Source organism: Rhinolophus hipposideros (genome assembly GCF_964194185.1).
Source record: "Rhinolophus hipposideros genome assembly, chromosome: 21".
Lineage (NCBI taxonomy): Eukaryota > Metazoa > Chordata > Mammalia > Chiroptera > Rhinolophidae > Rhinolophus > Rhinolophus hipposideros.
The window spans coordinates 37,707,250-37,726,909 of record NC_138067.1 but is presented as its reverse complement, the minus strand read 5'-3'; the positions used below and the strand labels follow the sequence as shown (position 1 = coordinate 37,726,909).

At 49.0% G+C, this 19,660-nt stretch overlaps 1 protein-coding gene across 4 annotated transcripts in view; it reads right to left on the bottom strand.

Annotated features, from left to right (window-relative positions):
* The window catches only part of RYR1 (ryanodine receptor 1), a 111,638-nt gene that overhangs the window by 69,835 nt on the left and 22,143 nt on the right, over positions 1-19,660 (bottom strand). For all 4 annotated transcript variants that reach the window (XM_081030847.1, XM_081030848.1, XM_081030849.1 and 1 more), the window contains 15 exons: positions 19,454-19,537; positions 18,383-18,690; positions 17,337-17,539; positions 15,971-16,145; positions 15,590-15,798; positions 12,142-12,536; positions 11,058-11,190; positions 10,032-10,192; positions 9,454-9,619; positions 6,826-6,912; positions 6,474-6,700; positions 4,705-5,317; positions 2,903-3,163; positions 2,363-2,563; positions 1,916-2,027 (listed from right to left, as the gene is read on the bottom strand). In XM_081030847.1, coding sequence (XP_080886973.1) covers positions 1,916-2,027; positions 2,363-2,563; positions 2,903-3,163; positions 4,705-5,317; positions 6,474-6,700; positions 6,826-6,912; positions 9,454-9,619; positions 10,032-10,192; positions 11,058-11,190; positions 12,142-12,536; positions 15,590-15,798; positions 15,971-16,145; positions 17,337-17,539; positions 18,383-18,690; positions 19,454-19,537 — 3,335 coding nt within the window. The remainder of the gene's footprint in view (positions 1-1,915; positions 2,028-2,362; positions 2,564-2,902; positions 3,164-4,704; positions 5,318-6,473; positions 6,701-6,825; positions 6,913-9,453; positions 9,620-10,031; positions 10,193-11,057; positions 11,191-12,141; positions 12,537-15,589; positions 15,799-15,970; positions 16,146-17,336; positions 17,540-18,382; positions 18,691-19,453; positions 19,538-19,660) is intronic.

Genomic DNA, 19,660 nt, shown 5'->3' with positions numbered 1-19,660 from the left:
GACCTGAAGAGACATTTCTCCAAAGAGGACATACAAATGGCAAATAGGCACATGAAAAAATGCTTAACATCACTAATCATCAGAGAAATGCAAATGAAAACCACAATGAGATAGCACCTCACCCCAGTCAGAATGGCTATCACCAACAAGACAAATAGTAACAAGTGTTGGAGAGGCTGTGGAGAAAAAGGAAACCTCATACACTGTTGGTGGGAATGCAGACTGGTGCAGCCACTATGGAAGGCAGTGTGGAGGTTCCTCAAAAAATTACAAATAGAATTACCATATGACCCAGCAATCCCTCTCCTGGGTATCTACCCAAAAATTTTGAAATCATTTATACATAAAGACACGTGTGCTCCAATGTTCATTGCAGCTTTGTTTATGGTGGCCAAGACATGGAAACAACCAAAATGTCCTTCGATAGATGAATGGATAAAGAAGTTGTGGTATACATACACAATGGAATACTATTTGGCGTTAAGGAAAGATGATATAGGAACATTTGTGACAACATGGATGGATCTTGAGAGTATAATGCTAAGCGAAATAAGTCAGACAGAAAAAGCAGAGAACCCTATGATTTCACTGGTATGTGGTATATAAACCAAAAACAACAAAAGAACAAGGCAAACAAATGAGAAACAAAAACTCATAGACACAGACAATAGTTTAGTGGTTATCAGAGGGTAAGGGGGTTGGGGGGTGGGAGATGAGGGTAAGGGGGATCAAATATATGGTGATGGAAGGAGAACTGACTCTGGGTGGTGAACACACAATGGGATTTATAGATGATGTAATACAGAATTGTACACCTGAAATTATGTAATTTCATTAACAATTGTCACCCCAATAAATTTTAAAAATAAATAAATAAATTTAAAAATCACTAGAGAGGTATGACCACATACCGTGTTTCCCCGAAAATAAGACCTAGCTGGACAACCAGCTCTAATGCATCTTTTGGAGCAAAAATTAGTATAAGACCCCATGTTATATTATATTATATTATATTATATTATATTATATTATATTATATTATATTATATACCTGGTCTTATATTATAGTAAAATAAGACTGGGTCTTATATTAATTTTTGCTCCAAAAGATACATTAGAGCTGATTGTCCAGCTAGGTCTTATTTTCAGGGAAACATGGTATTTGAGCTGGTAGGAGAAAGAATCAGTGAACTTGAAAGTAGAACAATAGAGATTGTCCATGCTGAAGAACAGAAAAATAATGGGGAAAAAACTAACAGAGTCTCAGAAACATGTGGGACACCACCCAGTATACAAATACATACATAATGGGAGTCCAAGGAGAGAAGGGCAAAGGGCAGAAAAAAAAATGACCAAAAAATCCCAAATTTGATGAAAAATATTAATCTGCACATCCAAGAAACTAAACAAGCTCCAAGTAGGATAAATTCAAAGAGCTCTACACCTAGACAGATCACACTCAAACTATTTAAAGACAAAGGCAAATAGAAAAACTTGAAAGCTAGCCAGAGGAAAACAACGCATTATAAGGGAATCTCAATAAGATTGTCAGCTGACTTCTTATCAGGAACAATGAAGGTCATTCATCCATCCTTCCAGCCAGCCATCTCTCCATTCTCATCCATCTGCCTATAGCCACCCATTCATATACACATCCACTCAAATACCCATATAAACATATCCTTCCACTCATCATCTATCTGTTCACTAATACATCTATTCATTCATTCAGTCAGTCATTCATTCATTCGTTCATTCGTTCGTTCATTCATTTGTTCGTTCATTCATTCAACCAACAAACCAACCAACCAACAGTTATATAACACCAATACTACAGATGTTTAAGATCAGGAAACCTTAGGGAAACTTTAGAAGAAAGTTTGGCAGGAGGGTTGTCTGATTCCCCTCTCCTTACCACAGTGTGCCAGCAGGTCTTGATGAAATTCAAGCAAATCCTGTCGAATCTCTTCAGGGACAGGACATTCTTCCACTTCCTCACTATCTTTGAAGTGCACAAGCATGTTGATCTAAGAGAAGGTCAAAGGTTAGAATGAGGGTCAGAGACCCCAGAGCAGGAACACTGTGGTCAAGGATCACAGATCCAATTGTGAGTCCATGTCTAAGTTTGTGAGTCAAAGAGTAAGTCAATGAAGACTATCTGGGAGACTAGAGGTTTGAAAGGGATCAGTCAGTCTGTATGACTCAGAGGTCAGGTTGATTCAGAGAAGGTAAGAGACTAACATATCAGGGTCAGAGATCAAGAACAGGTTTAGAGGTAAAGCACCATTAGTGATTAGAGTAGGGGACAGGTTGAGGTTGGGGTTTAGACAGTAAGGCCAACCAGGGCCAGGGGTCAGAGGACCTGCTCCTGGGGTGGCGAACGGAACTCGCGAGTACGTCGGGCAGTCTCAGCTGCAGACATGGTGAAGGCTCTCATGAGGAGGTTGTAGCGGTCCCGCTGGTTGGACTGGAGGTTGTCCACATAGCGCTCTGCAAAGGCGGCCAGGGACTCCACACGGTGCTGCAGCTCTTGGTCACAGAAATACTCCAGCAGGTGGCACATCTGCATAGACAGCCATGCAGTAGGAGGAATGGTAATGAGACCATTAGGACTTCCTTGAAATTTGTCTTGCTTTCTCTCCCCTCCCCATGGGGCTGCCCTGGTCCAGTCCCCGTTGTCTCCTGCCTGGATCCTTAAGCCAGACTTCTCCATGGTCTCATTCCTCCAACTCACTTCCTTTTTGGAAACCAGAGAGATCATTCCAAGCCAGCAGCACGCCACTGCTCTATGCACTTCCACAGCTCCCCACTGCCTGGGGACAAACCCAGACTCACGACGTCCCAGACCCTGTATCTCCCAGCCCACCTGGGTGGAGGTGGAAAACAGGAAGAACCAGCCCACCTGTAATTTCACAGACTCTGGCAACTTCATCTGGAGCAGCCCATCCTCCAAGCCTTCTTTTTCACCTTCTGCTGTCTCTTCTTCCTCTTTTTCTTCCTCTTCTTTCTCCTGTGCCTCCTCCTCCTCATCCTCTTCCTTTTCCTCTTCATCTTCTTCCTCCTCCTCTTCTTCCTCCACTTCTTCTTCTTCCTCAGTGAATACTTCAGGCTCAATCATCTTCAATATCTGTTTCACGTCCTCATCGCCAAAGACTCCCATCACCTACACGACAAAGCCTGGGTCCTTCACTGTGGCCTGCAAAGCCTCTCTAATCAAGTCCCAGCCTCACTTCCCAGACCTGCTTCTTCTGCACATGACAGATTCAGTCCTGCATTGGCTCTATGGTTCCTCCCACAAGCAGGAATGGCATCCCACTGCCCTGCCATCCATCCTCTTTAAGATTTCCCCAGATCCACACCCTGTGTCCCACCCACGTGGCCCAGACCACTAGCCAAACATGAGCACCTCTTCCTTCCCAAGTAATTGTCTTTTCTCCCACGCTTGAGCACATGTGACTCTGGAACACCCTCCACCTGATGGAGGCTCTTATAACTCCCAGCATATGCCAGCTGTCAGTCAACATAATGAAAATGCTAACACATGGACGGAGAGTGGGTAGATAAAAGAGAAGAAGAGTTGGGAAAGAGAGAGGTGGCTGAATGGGGGAAGGACAGGGTGACTGCATGGCTGAATTAAAATATGAAAGAGTAAGGTTTGAAGGGGAGATGGGTGGATGGGTGGGTAATGGAGGGAGAGGTGAAGTCAAGGTGGAGGAAAAGAAGGTGGGTAGATGGATGACAGAGGATACATGATGTATAGATAAGTGGGTAGGTGGATGGATGGTTTGATAGATACATGAGCAAGTAAATGAGTGGATGGGTAAATAAACAAATGGGTACATAGCCATGGGTGGGTCAGGATGGACGGATGAATGGGTGGATAGGTTTGTGGATGAAAAGATCGTTGGTTATATGGGTGAGTTATTAAATGGGTATGTGAATGAAACAGTACATGAAATAAAGGATGACTAGAAGGATGAAGAATAGATGGATTGGTGAGTGGCTGAATAGGTGGGCGTGGCCAGATAGATGTGTAGGTAGGTGGACGGGGACCACGCATGTGGATAGAGAGACGCATGAATGGGTGGACAGGTAGGTGAAAAACGAAAGACTGGGTGGGTCTGTGGAGGACGGATGGGGGGATGGATGCGCAGGGAGAAAGAACGACGACAGCATGTATGAAAGGAAAGGCAGGTTAATAAACAAGTGGGTAGGTGGATAGATGGGTAGATGCAATGGTGACAGACTAAGGTCCATGAGTGAATGGAAGGGGGAATAGACAACGAGATTGAAAACTGGACAGATTGCTACATGGACGGGTGATAGATTGATATGTGGGTGGAGCATGGAAGGATAAGTAGATACAGATGCAGATGGGAAGATGGGGGTACATTTGAATGAATAGATGGATGGATGGAAGAGGGTTGGAGGATGGAGGGATCCTCCGTCCTTGAGTGATGGATGGTTGGTTGTGTGAATGGAAAGAAGGGTTATAAACATATGAATAGATGACAGATGAATGGATGGAAGAACAAGCGAATGAAGGATGAGTAGATAATAGAGGGGTAAATTGAAAGGTGGAGGACGTATGGGTGGGGAGACAAATGGGTGACTGTGTAAATGGGAGAGGGGCTGAGGTACATGTGGACAGACTATTTGAAATGTGGAAGAGTGGGACAGAGGGGACCAGGAGGAAGCCATTACCAGCAGGGTGGACACAAGCTTGAGCACCGGCACAAACTGGAACTCCACAGAGCCCCCGACAGGGTCGCGCGCGTGCTGCCCACCATCTCGCACCGCCTCCCCCAGCATTCTCAGTGCCTTGTCCCGCAGGGCCTCCAGCGGGATGCTGGGGCTGAGTCGGGCCGGTGCTTCTGCCATCCCAGAAGCTGGCGAGGCAGCCACGAAACAGGGAGGGGAGAAATGGTGTGGGGGCCGCAGCGAGGTGGTAATGCCAACGCCAGGCAGGCCGTGGCGGCGGGGCCCATTCTCTGCGCTTTTTCCGGGTGGGAAGAGGGTAATGGCGCGGGTCTCAGGCGTGAGGGGCACGATGTACTCGGAGAGCATGGAGCGGCGGCTGCGACAGGCACTTTCGAGATGAATGCTGATGAGGAGGTCGTAGTAGCCAGCTCGCAACGGGCCCGGCAGGTGAGCGTCCTCCAAGGCGTGCAGCAGCTGCGCCTGGTCCACGTGGCTGCACAGAGCATGCGCCACGCGGTTGTTGCCCAGGGCGCACACTGCGCGGTAGAGGCGGAGAGTGTGCGAGTGGAACCGCTGCAGGTTCAGGCGCTCCGACAGCTCCAGGATGTCCATGCACCTGCGAAGGACACGGGCCACAGACAGAGACAGAGACACGGACCAGAGAGAGGGAAACAGGTGCTCAGGTGAGTGCTGGTGGCCCTCGTGCTCCGCTAGGCCAAGTTTCTGTGAGGTCTGTGGAGCTGGGTCGCAGGAGTCTCTGAATGGTTCTGGAAATCCCTATGGGGTCTGAGGGCCCCCTGGGAAGACCTGGCACTCTGGGGTATCTGAGACTCCACAGAGAAGATCTGGTGCCCCTGAGATGTATCTGGGATCCTGGGATTGGGCCTGAACCCCACTCTGGCAAGTCTTCGTACCCTGGTTACATCTGAGCATCACTAGAATGTAAATACCACCAGGGCAAGACATTTCTGCTTGTTTGGTTTTTTGTTTGTTTTTGCTACGTTCCCAACACCTAAACAGGACTTAGCACATAGTAAGTGCTCAATAAATATTTGTTGAATGAATACATGGATCTGTCTGGACCCCTGAAGATGGGTCTGAGCCCACTGAGTTATGTGTGCACGTAACAGAATGTCCTTTCACAAGGGCTTGGTGTCTCCAGCCTAGGACGCCACCGGTCACATAGGAGGACTTCACAGCTATTTGTCAAATGAATGAACAGAGGAAAGATCAGGCATGTCAGAGGCCTCCTGGGGTGAGCCTGAGATCCCTGGCCATGTTCAGTCCTTAAGAGCATTCCTGCCATCCATGCGAACGGACCTCTGCCCAGGTGTGTCTGGGTTCCCTGTAGTGGCTTTGAGAGATCTGGGGTGCAGCCAGGCCTCTCTGAGTCATGTCCAGAACCCTCTGAGGTGCACTTGAGGTCCCCGTCGTGTTGCGTGAGCTCCCTAAGATGGATGTGGAGCCCCATGCGATAAGTCTGTAGTCCTCTGAGAAGGGCCTAGGGTCCCTGAGGTGGGTCTGCGATTACCTGGAGTGTATCTGGGGATGCCTGGGCTGGGGCTGGGTCCCCTGAGGTGGGTCTAGGGTCCACTGAGATGGCTCTCAGGCCCCCTGGGATGTTATCTGGGGATAGCAAGGTAGGTCTGGGGCCTTCTGAGGTGTTGTCTAAAATCCTGTGGTAGTGATGGGGGGCACTGAGTTGGACTCAGACCCCAGAGGGCTTGCAGAACCCCTCCCCCCCTCCACAGCGTGGCTGGGCTGGCCCTGACCGGTTCTCCTCAGGGATGTGCAGCGCCATCATGATCAGCGGCTCCTGGCACTGCACGGCCCAGCCCAGACGCTCGCCGGCTCGCCATGTCTCCACCTGCAGGAAGTGGTTGGGCATGCGGCTCCACGAGATGGGCATCAGCATCTGCACCTCCAGCCTCGGCGGGCACTGTGGGGCCGGGTTCTTGCTCTCGCTCAGAAACATGGCAGCCGACAGTGGCATGATATTCTGGGGGCATGGGGCACAGGTCAGGATTCCGAGGAGATCTCCCGACTGCCCCTCCCCTTTGGCCACTCTGCCAGCCTGGCCTCCTGCACCTCCCGCCTCAGCATGCTCCATCACTGCACTCTTACTTTCTGCTTCCCCAGTTCAAACTGGATGACATTCTGATTGGTGGGCAGGACAAAGACAGCAGGAAAGAGCTTCGTGTTGGGTTCCACCTGGCAAGGGAGAAGAGGGCAGGGTGAGGAAGGTGAGCTGGGCGTGGTGTTGACTCTAGAACCCAAACTCTGGGGCTCATTGCCCCATCCTGACCCTGCTGGTGTCTGAAGATCCAAGCTTCAGCTCTGCGGGCTCCACAGGGACCCTGAGGTCCCTCTTGGGCTACACTACCTCTGATCCAGCCAGGACAACCTCCTCCAACTCCCCCAGGGCAACCTGTTGTCTGGGTCTCTGCTCACATCATGTCCCCCACCGTGAATGCCATTCGTGTTTCTCTTCCAAGTGTACTCATTCTCTAAAATCCAGAAAGCGTTCTCTGACTGCGCCTTCCCTCCAGCCCCTTCGACCTTCCCAGTGGAACCCACCCAGGCTCCATCACCACAAACACCACCATGTGGGAAGCAATCTGGCCAAAACCAAACCTGAATCTAATCGCACCTTTGGACCCATCTCCCAGTTTACAGGAAAAACAGGGGACAGAGGAAAGTGTTAAAATGACACCACAGAACCTGACTGTGGGGAACTAGGCCAGCATTGTTCAGATGGCAACGTGCACAAGAATCCCCTGGGCTTTGTTAAAATGCAGATTCTGAGTAGTGGGTCTGAAGAGGGGCCTGAAATTCTGCATTTTTCTTTAAAAAAATTTTTTTCCTTTACAGTTGATATACAATATTATACTAGTTTCAGGTGTACAACATAGTGGTTAGACATTTATACACCTTATGAAGTGATCACCCCAATAAGTCTAGTTCCCACATGACACCACACATAGTTGCTACAATAATATTGATATATTCCCTAACCCCCCAACCCATCTATAATAGCAACCATCAAAATGTTCTCTGTACCTATCAATTTGTTTCTGTTTTGTTTGTTCATTTATTTTGGGTTTTTTAGATTCCACATATAAGTGAAATCATATGGTATTTATCTTTCACTGTCTGACTTACTTCACTTAGCATAAGGCCCGTCCATGTTGTCAAAAATGGCAAGATTTCATTCTTTTTTATGGCTGAGTAATATTCCTCTGTGTGTGTGTGTGTGTGTGTGTGTGTGTGTGTGTCTGTGTGTGTGTGTATCAGATCTTCTTTATCCAATTGACTATCAATGGACACTGAGGTTGCTTCTTTAGCTTGACTATTGTAAATAATACTGTAATGGAGATAGGGATGAATATGTCTTTTTGAATTAGTGCTTTGGATTTCTTTGGATAAACACCCAGAAGTGTAATTGCTGGGTCATTCTGATAGTTCTTTCTAGTTTTCATTTTTTGAGGACCCTCCATACTGTTTTCTGTAGTGGCTGCGCCAATTTGCAATCCCATCAACAGTTCAGAGGGTTCCCTTTTCTCCACATCGTGGATAACACTTGGTTGTTGATGTATTGATGATGGCCGTTCTGACAGGTATGAGGTGATAATCATTGTTTTAATTTGCATTTCTCTGATGATTAGTGACGTTGATCATCTTTTCACAGAGATTCTGCATTTCTAACAAGCTCCCAGGTGAAGCAGACCCTGCTGGTCCGGGGACCACACTTTGAGGAGCAAAGCTCTGTAGGACAGACAGCCTGGTCTTTTCAACAAATACATTTCAAAGAAAAAAGAGAGAGAGAGATGGAGGGGGAAATCTACACATGAAAAGAGACTCAAGGGACATCACAACCAATTAAAATATATGACCTTATTGATATTCCAATTCAAACAAACGGTATAAAGATGTTTTTGAGGCAACCAGAGAAATTTCAACATGGACTGGGTATTTGATGATACTTAGGAAGTATTAGCACTTTTTAACGGTGATAGTGGTATTGTGGTTATGCTTTATTAAAAGAAAAATCTTTATCTTTTATAGATGTATACTGAAAAGAGACAAAACGATATGATGTCTGGGATATCCTTCAAAGTCATCCAGTCGGTACAGAAGTGAAGGTGAGTGTGGGAGAAAAGGATGGAGCCAGGCTGGCTGTGAGTGGGTGATAGCTGAAGCTGCGGAATGGGGACATGGAGATTCGTTACACTATTCCTGTTTTGTACTTTTTAAAGTTCTCCGTTTAAAATAAAGTTTTTTTAGATGGATTAATGAGTGGATAGGTAAATAAATATGTGAAAAAGCCAGTGTAGTAAAACGTGGATGGTAGATTCTTGGTAGTAGGTATATGGGCGTTCACTGTACAATTCCTTTAATTTTGCTGTATGTTTGAAATTTTTCATAATCAAATGTTGAAAAGGAAAAGCCCACCTTAGGTTCTGGTCCACCCTAGCGTGTTCCCATTGGTGAAAGGCAGCGCTTGTGGCACCTAGCCCCATAGGTAATATGGACCCCTATCTAAGGTCAAAGCTATGCTCTGTCTCGTCCTTTCTAAGCTTCATTTCCATGGGTGGTTCAATGAGGCGGTCTCCCAGGAGCCTCCCAACTCTGACCAGGTGCTGTTTTTGTCCTGTCTCTCTAGGGTCTGGCCTCCAGGGGTGTCTAGGACAGTTGTCCCAGCATACTGGGACACGAGGATGCTAGCGTTAAGTTGCAGAGGGCTGGGCTTACCTGGAAAAAGGTGTTGCTCTCTTTACCATTGGCCGTAAAGGTCATTAGGCCAGTGGCCAAGTCCACCAGGCAGCCAATGACAAGGTCCGTGTGGCTGATCCGGCCCTGCTGCCCGGAGCTGATGAAGTCCCCGCCCCACACCATGTAGCAGCTGCTGCACTTGAGGCTGGAAGAGACAGGGGTGGTGAGTGCATGAATCCTTAGCCGATGCATTCTGCACCATGGGCACTCTCTTCCCTGAGCTCCTAGAATACCACGCCTTCAGAGCCCTTCCCCAGACTACCACCTGCAGACGTGAGCCCCTTGGAGTTTAGAAGCTGGTGGGGGCTGCTGGAAGGAGAAGAAAGGGGAGCAGTAGAAGAGAACAGAGAAAGGAGGTAACATAGAAAGAGGAAGGTGAGATGAAAAAGGAGAAGTAAATGGAAAAGAAGAAATGGAAAAAGGAAAGAAGGGAAAAAACAGAGCAGGAGGCATTGGAGGAAAATAAACAGAAAGAGAGGAGGAGAAGAAGGGAAGCTTCTGAGCCAAGTACCCAGAGCTGACCGCCCGCCTCCCACAATCCCCACCCGTGCCGGCACCTGCTGTGGACGTTGCCTTGTTCATCCCCCATGGTCACCGTCACTGCCCGGACCTTGCTGAGGTCAAAGTTCATGTCGTGCTGATGGTAGTCGGGGGTGACCCAGCCCACCCACACGCAGCTGGGCTCCTGGCCAGCGAAGACCCTCACGGAGTAATAGTACTGGAGAGGCAAAGGGGATACCAGTGGTCATTCTGGAAGAATGATGACACAGGGCTTCCCTGGAACTCGATGTAGTTTTCTCTGGATTCTCACTGTCTTCTGGGAATTTAATAAGGAGTTGCTGGATTTGAGACTCCCTGGGTCTATGTCCCTTTGTTTCTGTCTACTGGTGTATTTCTAACTTTGGGAATCCTTTGGGACTATTTTGTGATAACCCCAAATTTGGGTCCTTCCCCCGATTGCAGAAAAGTTACAAATAAATAATGACTGACAAATAGCTCACTAATTAGCTTACCAAGGAACTCAATGCCTACAATCACCATCAAGTGGGTATAATTTTTATCCCCACTTTACTATTTGGAAAGCCATAGAGTTTCCACCGACGAGAAAGCACAGAGTGATGATGTGACTTACCCAAGTGGCATCCAGGTCACCCATGATCCTAACCATTAGGCTGTTTGTCTCAGAAAATATTCCAGATTTGGGGAATCCCAAAACTATATTGGGAAAACTGTTAATTTTTGGTTCCTAGGAATATACTAGAATAGCTATTAAATTTGGAGGTATTAAGTTTATATGGATGAAGACAAATATTGGAGTCCCGAGTCTATAACGGTTTATCCCTTGGATTTGGGGAAGCCTGAGAGTTATATTAATGTTCCTTATAGCTTCACTGTGTTCCTGGCAATTTTTAGGCCCCTCGCTCTACGGATTTAGGGGTTCAAAAGATTAAATCAGTGTGTGCTGTATTAGAGGGTCTCCTGTGTACACTGAGGTATTCTCTGGCCTGGGCAGTTACTGGGGATGACAGCATGACATTTGGAAAGCGGAGGGGTCCCCGAAGTTGGAGGGCCCCGGTTCACACCGTGGTGGTGTTGAGGATGATCTCAGGGTCATCGCGCTCATCGGCAGGCACCACCTCGCGAGGGAGTCGGGGCAGAGTGGGCGTGGCTGGTGGCTGGGTCATCATGGCAGCCTTCTTGGCCTTGAACAGGAACCTGGTAGTGGGGAGAGGTGGCATGAGAATCAGATCTCAAGCTCAGTCCCCCAGTCCTCCCAGCACAACATCCATGGCCCCCACATCCATCCTAACTACACCCTCTTTCCAATACCCAAGGCCTTGCCTCTAGAGGAATGGAGTTTCCAGCTGAGCCAGCCTAACCCATTCAGGAGGTACTGTGCTCTGTACTTGTGGGTGCCGGGTCACCCAGTGTTAGCGGTGCCTCTGGGAACATGGAGGTTCCCTTTTGGGCATATAGTGGTCCCCCTAAGGCAGCATTTCTCATTTGGGTGCTAAAAGAATTTGGGAAAAGAAAATTCTTCACGTGTGGCACTGACTTGTACACTGAAAGCAGGAAGAATCCCTGGAGACCCCAGCAGCAGCACCCCCAAAACTGATAACCAAAATTTTCTTTCATTTCCAAACACTCCCCAAAATACATCCCATTGAAAACCACTACCATAGTAGGAGGAATTTAGATTTCATTTCAATTCAAGTTTAATGCCTTTTGAGGGTCTCCCTTGAAATAGTTTTTTGGGGGTATATTTGAGACACAGAAATTACCCTATTTTAGAAAACCACTGGTGTTCACTGATATACCTTGGGGTGCAGTCAACTCTCCCAAGATACTGAGGTGCTCCTTTTAGTGTCCATGGTTAATGAAGTCCATTGGGTAAGATGCTTTGAGGCCCAACAGGTACCCCAAGAACAGTGGAATTTTCCATAGATACAGTGTGGCACCCCAATGTTACATTCTCAGGGAAATTAGAGCTTCTCAGGAAAATAATGGCATTCACTTGAGACATGATAAGATCCCTCAGTAGTCTTACTCACTTAGCATATATGGGGCTACTTTGGGATACAGTGGGGTTTCTCAAGTTATTGAGGATTCCTAACTGGGGGTCCTAGGACAGACCCCAGGCCCCGCCCTGCCCAACCCTTGACTCACCCTCTCTTCTTGCTCTTTTCTGTGGTAGCATCCTTCTCATTCTCCGCCCTGACAGGCTGGGCTTCTACCCCAGCCTGAGGGGTGCTCCCAGGCACCCCCTCCTTGGCAGTTCCCTCTTTGCCTCCGTCAGCCTCGCCCCAGCGCCCAGCTGAGCGGCACAGGTTTTCATAGTCGGTGTCAGGTTCTGCTGCCCGGGCCTCGTCCTCGGCAGGAGGCTGGAGGCCAGGGGATGCGAGGGGTGTGGCCCCTGCAGTGCAGCGGAAATGATGGTGGAACTGGACTGGAAGGCTCAGCCGGAGAAAGAGCATCTCCACTAGACTGTTCTGAGAGCCCCAGGTGCGGTGAGTCAAGCGCAGGCAGGGGGGCGTATCCACAGTGCCATCCACACGGGCCACCTGAGGGTGGGGGCAGGAAGCACTGAGCCTAGCGGGCAGGCTAGGCCATTGGTCCTAAACCTGCTTACACAAAGAGCCACCATTAGGCCTTAGAGTACCTCAGCTAAAGGAGTCCCCTCCTCTGGGTGGATGAGTTCTCTGTGGGGCACACAGCTTGGCCATCGGGTGTGTTCAGCCATCTGTTACCCTTTGTCTGGGCACCTTGTACAGTGGCAGTTATGGTCAGACACTGAAGCTTGGGGAGCTTTCAAAACCTACCTATGTACAGACCTTACCCCAGATCAAGTCATCTATCTTATCCATCCATCCATCTGCCCACCTGCCCTTCATCCACCCATCCATCCATCCGTCCGTCCATCTGTCCATCCATCCATCTGCCCATCTGTCCATCCCTGTATCTATCCACCTGTACATCCATGCATCTATCCATCCATCCATCCATCCACCCGTCTGTCTGCCCATCCAACCACCCATCTGTCTGTCCATCCATCCACATACCCATCCATCCATGCACCCATCTACACATCCATCCACCCATCCACCTGTCCATCCATCCATCCATCCATCCATCCACCTGTTCATCCATCCATCCATCCATCCATCCATCCATCCATCCATCCATCCAACAAATATTTACTGAATACCTACTGTGTGTCAGACACTGTTCCAGGTATTGGGAACACAGCAGTGAACAGAGCAAAGGCCTTGTCATCTTGATCTCTTAGGGAGAGCAGCCCAGCCCAGAAGGGTCAGAGTTTTATAAAATCTCCCCAGAAAAATTGTTGTTATACTTATATGTGGAAACATAACACTCAGAAAAGCGCACACATCATCGGTGCGCAGCACAATGAGTTTTCAGAGTAAATACACCTGTGTGCCCAGCACCCAGAAAGAGAAACAGAAAACAACCAGCCCCTACAAACCTCCTTGGTGCCTGTTCAGTCACTACCTTCTCAAAGACCATGAAGGACCCTGATGAGGGAAATGCCACAACCTGGCCTAACTAAGAGACAGAAGCTGGTAGCTGCATGTCCTGTGCCTGCCAAGTACAGACTCTCAAAAGTTTTCTGGAGACTCCATAAACACCTGGAGCGTTTCCCTTTCTTTGATGCCCCTCCCAAGCTGACCTCCTCAGGGACCAATTACTGAAACACATGTCTGTCCTCCTCGACAGCCAAAGAATTCACCCCAAAACTGTGTAACTAAAATTGGCTGTTGCCAGACTGTCTGCAGTCTGCTCTCTCTCCTCTTTCTTCTTAATCCTGTTTGGCCTTTGCTCCTTGACAGCCGGCAACTGACCATCTCCCTCCTGTGATTTGTGTGCAAAGTAACTAAATGTCTGCACGATCCTTTCACACTAACACGCTCCTGATTTATCAAACCACAGATCAGCTTTGACTGTTCTCGAACTTCCTACAAATGGGATCCCACGGGATGTGCTCTTTTGCGTCTGGCTTCTTTCACTCAACATTATGTCTGTGAGACTCAGCCGCAGGGTTGTGTGTACGTGAGTTCATTCAGGCTCACTGCTGTCTAGCATTCTGTTCTCTGGGTTGAGAATAGCCTGTGGCAGTGGCAGGAATTGGGAGGCTCACATCCATTCCACCTCCCGGTCCAGCCACCTCTCTGGTCTCTCTGCTTCCACTCATGCTCCCGACAATCCACTGTCAATAGGGACCTTTCCAAAATTCAGATCTAAACTGGACATTCCCCTGCCTAAAACCCTTCCATTTTTACCCTGTCTTAAAATGCCTCCCCACAAATTACTTAGTAATTATAAAGACAAAGATAGTAACTTTGCAGCGGACAAACCTGGCAGATTCCTCCTTAATCAAAGAGTCAGAGTTAACTGATCGGTACTGAGACAGTGACGCCACGTACCTCCTGCTCTCCTGCAGCAAGCAGGACACACACAGCATCGCTGCTGCAGTATTCCTGCCAAATACACGGTCCCCGAGCCCAGCCGTGAGGAAACATCAGACAAACCCAAACTGAGGGAGAGTCTGCCCGATAACTGGCCTATACGCTTCAAAAATGTAAATGCCATAAAAGACAAAGAAAGACTCAAAAACATTTTATCTTAAGACTAAAAAGACATAATGAAATGCAACATGTAATCATGGATTGGACCCTACACCCAAAAAATAGAAAGGGACATTATGACCACAATTTACAGATTTTGAATATGGATTGTGAATTAGGTAATAATAATACGTATCAGTGTTAAATTTCCGGATTTTCATAACTACTGCGTGCAGGTCTTGTAAGAGCAGAACCTGTTCTGAAGAAATGTGTACTGAACTATTTAGGGGCAAAGAGACATGATAACTCCAACTTACTCAAATGATTCAGAAAAGAGAAAGAGGAAGATTATGTGAGAGGGAGATTCGAACACTGCCACAGATGGGAAAACTGAGGCTCAGGAGAGACAGTCACATGCTCAAGGTAACAGGCCACACAGCAGGTATGAGGCCAACTCCAGATCTGTCTGATTCTAAAGCTGAACCTCAGTCCCACAGAGCTCAAGTTCTTCCCAGATTGAGAGGACTACCACAAGCACAACATACTATCATTTTGGTCTATGTGGGATACTTAGGATCAGAGTCTGATCCTGAGTTAAACTTTGGGAAAGAGAAGTACTAGCATCTAAAAATTAGGATGCTCAGATTAATAAAGAGCTACTAAAAACAAACAAACATAACAATTACTAAGGAAAATGTCAAAAGGTACCCAAGGATTTACATTTCATTAAACTTTGTTCTAGGATCAGGTAATTAATTACAAGGACTGGAAATTTCCATTGGGGTCACTTACTCCAGTTTCTCTTTTCTCCCTTCCCCAGTTTTATAGGTGAGGTACCTAGAGCTCAGAAATGTTGTGGTTTGCCAAGGTGACACCCTACCAGGCAGCCCGGGGAGCCCATTGCCCTGACAGCCCCTTGTACATGGCTTATGGGTTAACAAGGAAGAAAAGGAGAAACTCGGAGAGGACAGTTGTGGGAAGAATGAGGTTTGGAGGCAGAGCAGAGGGTACTGAGTGTGGTTGCTCCTCACCTCATAGTGGGGGTGCTCAAGGGGCACGGCCTCAAACTGGGGAAGGCTTTTGCTGAACCAGGTGGTGACCGGCCGCTGCATGTTGATGGCGAATGGCTCAAAGCCTTCCTGGAGGCCGCAGATGGCAAAGAACCGCAGGGAGCTCACGTCCTGGCCCAGGTTCAGGTGACCCACCTGGCCAGGTCCCAAGCTGCAGACGGGCAGGAAGCCTGGTGGGAGGGGATGGATGGGCAGGGTGAGGATAGGTGGGCAGGGCAGGGGCAGTTATGGGGAGGAGGTACCATGGGAGGAAGGGGTGGAAGAGGGGGAGGCTGGAGGGCGCAGTATAGGGTTCGATCCAATAGAAGGAAACCAGAAGGGGGCGATGAGGCCAGCGCTCACCATCCCCAATCTCAATATCCCGGAAGGCTGTTTCAGAGCCGGAATCCGACATGAGGATCTCGCCATTCAGGGTGAAGATAATGTTGTTCTCTGTGAGGTCGATCATGCAGCCCACAACATCACCCGACTGCCAAGGACGCCCAAATGGCTCACTGCCCAAGTGCCAGCGCTGGCCCTGTGAGTAGGCAAGGGGAAAACGTGGCGTGGGGGAGACACAGAGAAATGCAGATGTACAGAAACAAGAACAGACATGTAAAGATATACATGCAAGGCATGTATGTCTTCATGTGGGACAGAAGAGGTCACCCCACACTGTCCCCCATCTTTCCCCACATTTGCACCCGTGATCTTTGGAATATAAGGGACAGGTTTTCATGCTTTCACTTCCCACTAATCTCTGTATCTCACCCCTTCTGCCTGGGTTCTCTACAGTGTCCACAGCTGGAGCTGGGGTTATGCAGACAACTACAGTGGTAGTGGGAGGTGGGGGGCAGCAGCAAGTGGAGGGATGGAAATGAAAACTGAGCCTATTAGTGTCCCTCATACAGACCCATATATACCCCTATGCCCCCGTAATAGGTAAGTGAATAATGAGATGGGAGGATGGGAAGCAGGGTGTTTGTATAGAAGAATGAAATGAAAACCGAGTCCCCATGGGTTGATGCAAGGGAGGGAGAAAGTAACGGCAGACAAATAGATACATGCATGGATGGATGCATGCATGGATGGAAGGATGGATGGATGGATGGATGGATGGATGGATGGATGGATGGATGGATGGATGCATGGATGCATGGATGCATGGATGGATGGATGCATGGATGCATGGATGGATGGATGGATGGATGGATGGATGGATGGATGGATGCATGGATGGATGCGTGGATGGATGCATGGATGGATGGATGGATGGATGCATGGATGGATGGATGGATGGATGGATGCATGGATGCATGGATGGATAAATAGATGGAATGATGAATGCATGCATTAAATTACTGGATAAATGAATGGATAGATAATTGAAATTGCAAACTGATTAAATAGGTGTGAGGCTAAACTAATAAATGAATAAATAGGTGAAAAGGTAGATGGGAAAGTGATTATCTGGGTAGATGAGTAGATGGACAGATAATTGCATTTGTGGATAAATGGATGAACGGACAAATGGATGGTTGGATAGAGAGATGCATGATGGACGGATATAAGCATAGAAAGGAGAGGATGGATGGATGCATGGATGAGTGGTAAGGTAGATGCAGGGATGTGTGAACAGAGTGGGGCACAGATAGAGGCAGGGTTGGAGTGTATGAGTTGTGGGAGGGAATACAGGGCCTGGCAGAGTGGAGCTGAGGGAAATACCCACGCGGTGTCCGTTGAAGACATAGGCCAGCTCATCGGCTCCCAGCTCCGTGTCAGGCCTCAGCTCAGGCCTTGCCCAGCCCACTCTCATCTCGCCCGTCGTGACTGCCTCAAACTCAAAGTACCAGCGGCCACTCTGCACCACGTAGGATTTCTCTGCCCGGAAGATGCGTACCCGGTCCCAACGGGACTGGCTGTCCACCATACCTACAAATGGTGCCAGGCGGAGTTAAAGAGACTGGGTGGGGAGTGAATCCCAAGACACCAAAAATTTAGTGGGAGAGACCAGAGAAGGTAAGGACCTTGGGGAGCTGGGGAAAGAGGAACAATTCCTTGGTGTCAGAGGAGAAGAATTGGAACATCTCTGACTAGTCAGAGAAATGTAGGAGGGACCTACTGAGTGAGATTCCTCCCCTCTTGTCTTTAGCAGTCAGAGGCTCAGAGAAGAGATACTGACAGAGACATAGAGGGAGGAATTTGCGTCAGTCATGGTCATGGTCTGGGGTTAAGGGTCAAGATGAAGGTCTATGTTTAGAATCAAGGGTTGAGAACTGGATCAGAGAGAGGAAATCAGAGTCAGGGTCAGGGAGGGGATAGAAACTAGGGCTGGAGCCAGGGCTTGAGAAATTGAAGGCTGAGGAACACAGCCAGGGGTGGGGGGTCAAGGTTGGGAATGGGGGTCAGGGATAGGTAAGAAGTGTGGTTAGAGGCTGAGGCCTTGGTTGGGTGGCTCCATGTTGTAGCTATAGTCCAGAGGTTAAGGGTTAGAGGTCATAGCTGGGGGTCAGGGACTGGAGTCAGAAGTCAGGCTAGTGCTCACTGAGCTCCTGGTCTGGCTGCTCGGTGCGTAGCCATAGCCCAGGCACAGCTTGAATTAGGTCAAGGTTAATCAAGATCAGGTTCAGGGTCAGGGTCAAGTAAGGGTCAGGGTTGGGGGTAGAGGTCCATGTTGTAGATGTAACCCATCCAGGGCTGAGTTACGTTGCGTCAGAAATCAGGGGTCGGGGTCAGGGTGGGTGTTAAGGTTAGGGGCCAGAGGTCAGCACTCACTGGGCTCCTGGTCAGGTGGCTCAATATTGTAGCCATAGCCCAGCAGGGTGCGCACGGCCTGGCAGAGGCTGTCCCGGTTGCTGCGTTTGGTGGCCTCGTCCAACAGGCGGTAGGGCACGAGGCGAGGGTTTCTGCGTGCGGGGATATCCTGCACAGCACTGTAGCTCCAGCCCTGGGCCACGCGGTCTCGTGCCCATACGTTGTGCCCGTTCTCTGCCAGCCTATCCACCAGTGTTGTCTGCGCCGGCGTCAGCCGCACGTGACTCAGATCCAGGGGCGCCGGCTTATACCCGTTGCTCATCATATACCTGTGGGTATGGCTGCGATGGTGAGGGGACCCTCCCCTCCACTCTTGGCTCTGTGCTATGGGGTCCCTGCCTCTGACTCTTGTTCCCAGGACCTCAGGAGCCCTGAGTTTGGGAATTTCTAACCTTTGATCTCTGACATCAGGGTTCTATGACTCCCTCGAATAAGCTTTGAGACACCTGACCTCCAATCCTGTGACCCTAGCAAGGGCTTTCACTCCACTGACCTCTGGTTTCTGTGACCCCCTTGTTTCGATTTGGGGAGCCTTATCTCTGACCCTGGAACACTCTGACCTCTCACCTCTAGCTTTGAGGTTTCTTACCTCTGACCCCAGGACCCTATAGCTCCAGATTCCTGGCTTGGAAGTCCTTGACCTCTGAGGATCTCTGACCGCTCACCTATCATTTTAGCCCCCTTACTTACAACTCCGACAGCTCCTCACCTCTTTCCATTGATCCCTGGCCTCTAACTTAGAGAAACGTCTTCTACTCGCTCATTTTCCTGCCTCCACGGCAGAGTACGACCCTGAGTCCCAACCCACTCCATCCCCCGCAGAACTCCTGATTCCCCAACCCTGACACCTCCCCAGGGCACTTCCACTGACTCCAGAGCCCTTACCCCTGACCCTATGACCTTCACCCTAACCCTCAGCCCCTTCGTCTCTGACCTCAGCCTCCCCACAAGACCCCTCGAGCTCCCAACCCTCACCATGGCACCCCCACCCCTCATTCTATTCCCCAGATGGGACCTGCTGCCCACACTCACGTCTTGGGGAGTTTTGTCTTCTTCAGGTTTTCCTCCGCCTTCTCATCTGCCATGCCCACATGGCAGCCCAGTGCCAGCAAAGTCCTGGGGCAGGGGGCAGGGGGACGGGTCACACCACACAGGCCCCTTCCCCTGGCTCCTCTCCCACAGTCCCTGTCGCCATTGTCTGGATTTCCAGCTCTCTCCACATCTCTTCCTGGCTTTCTG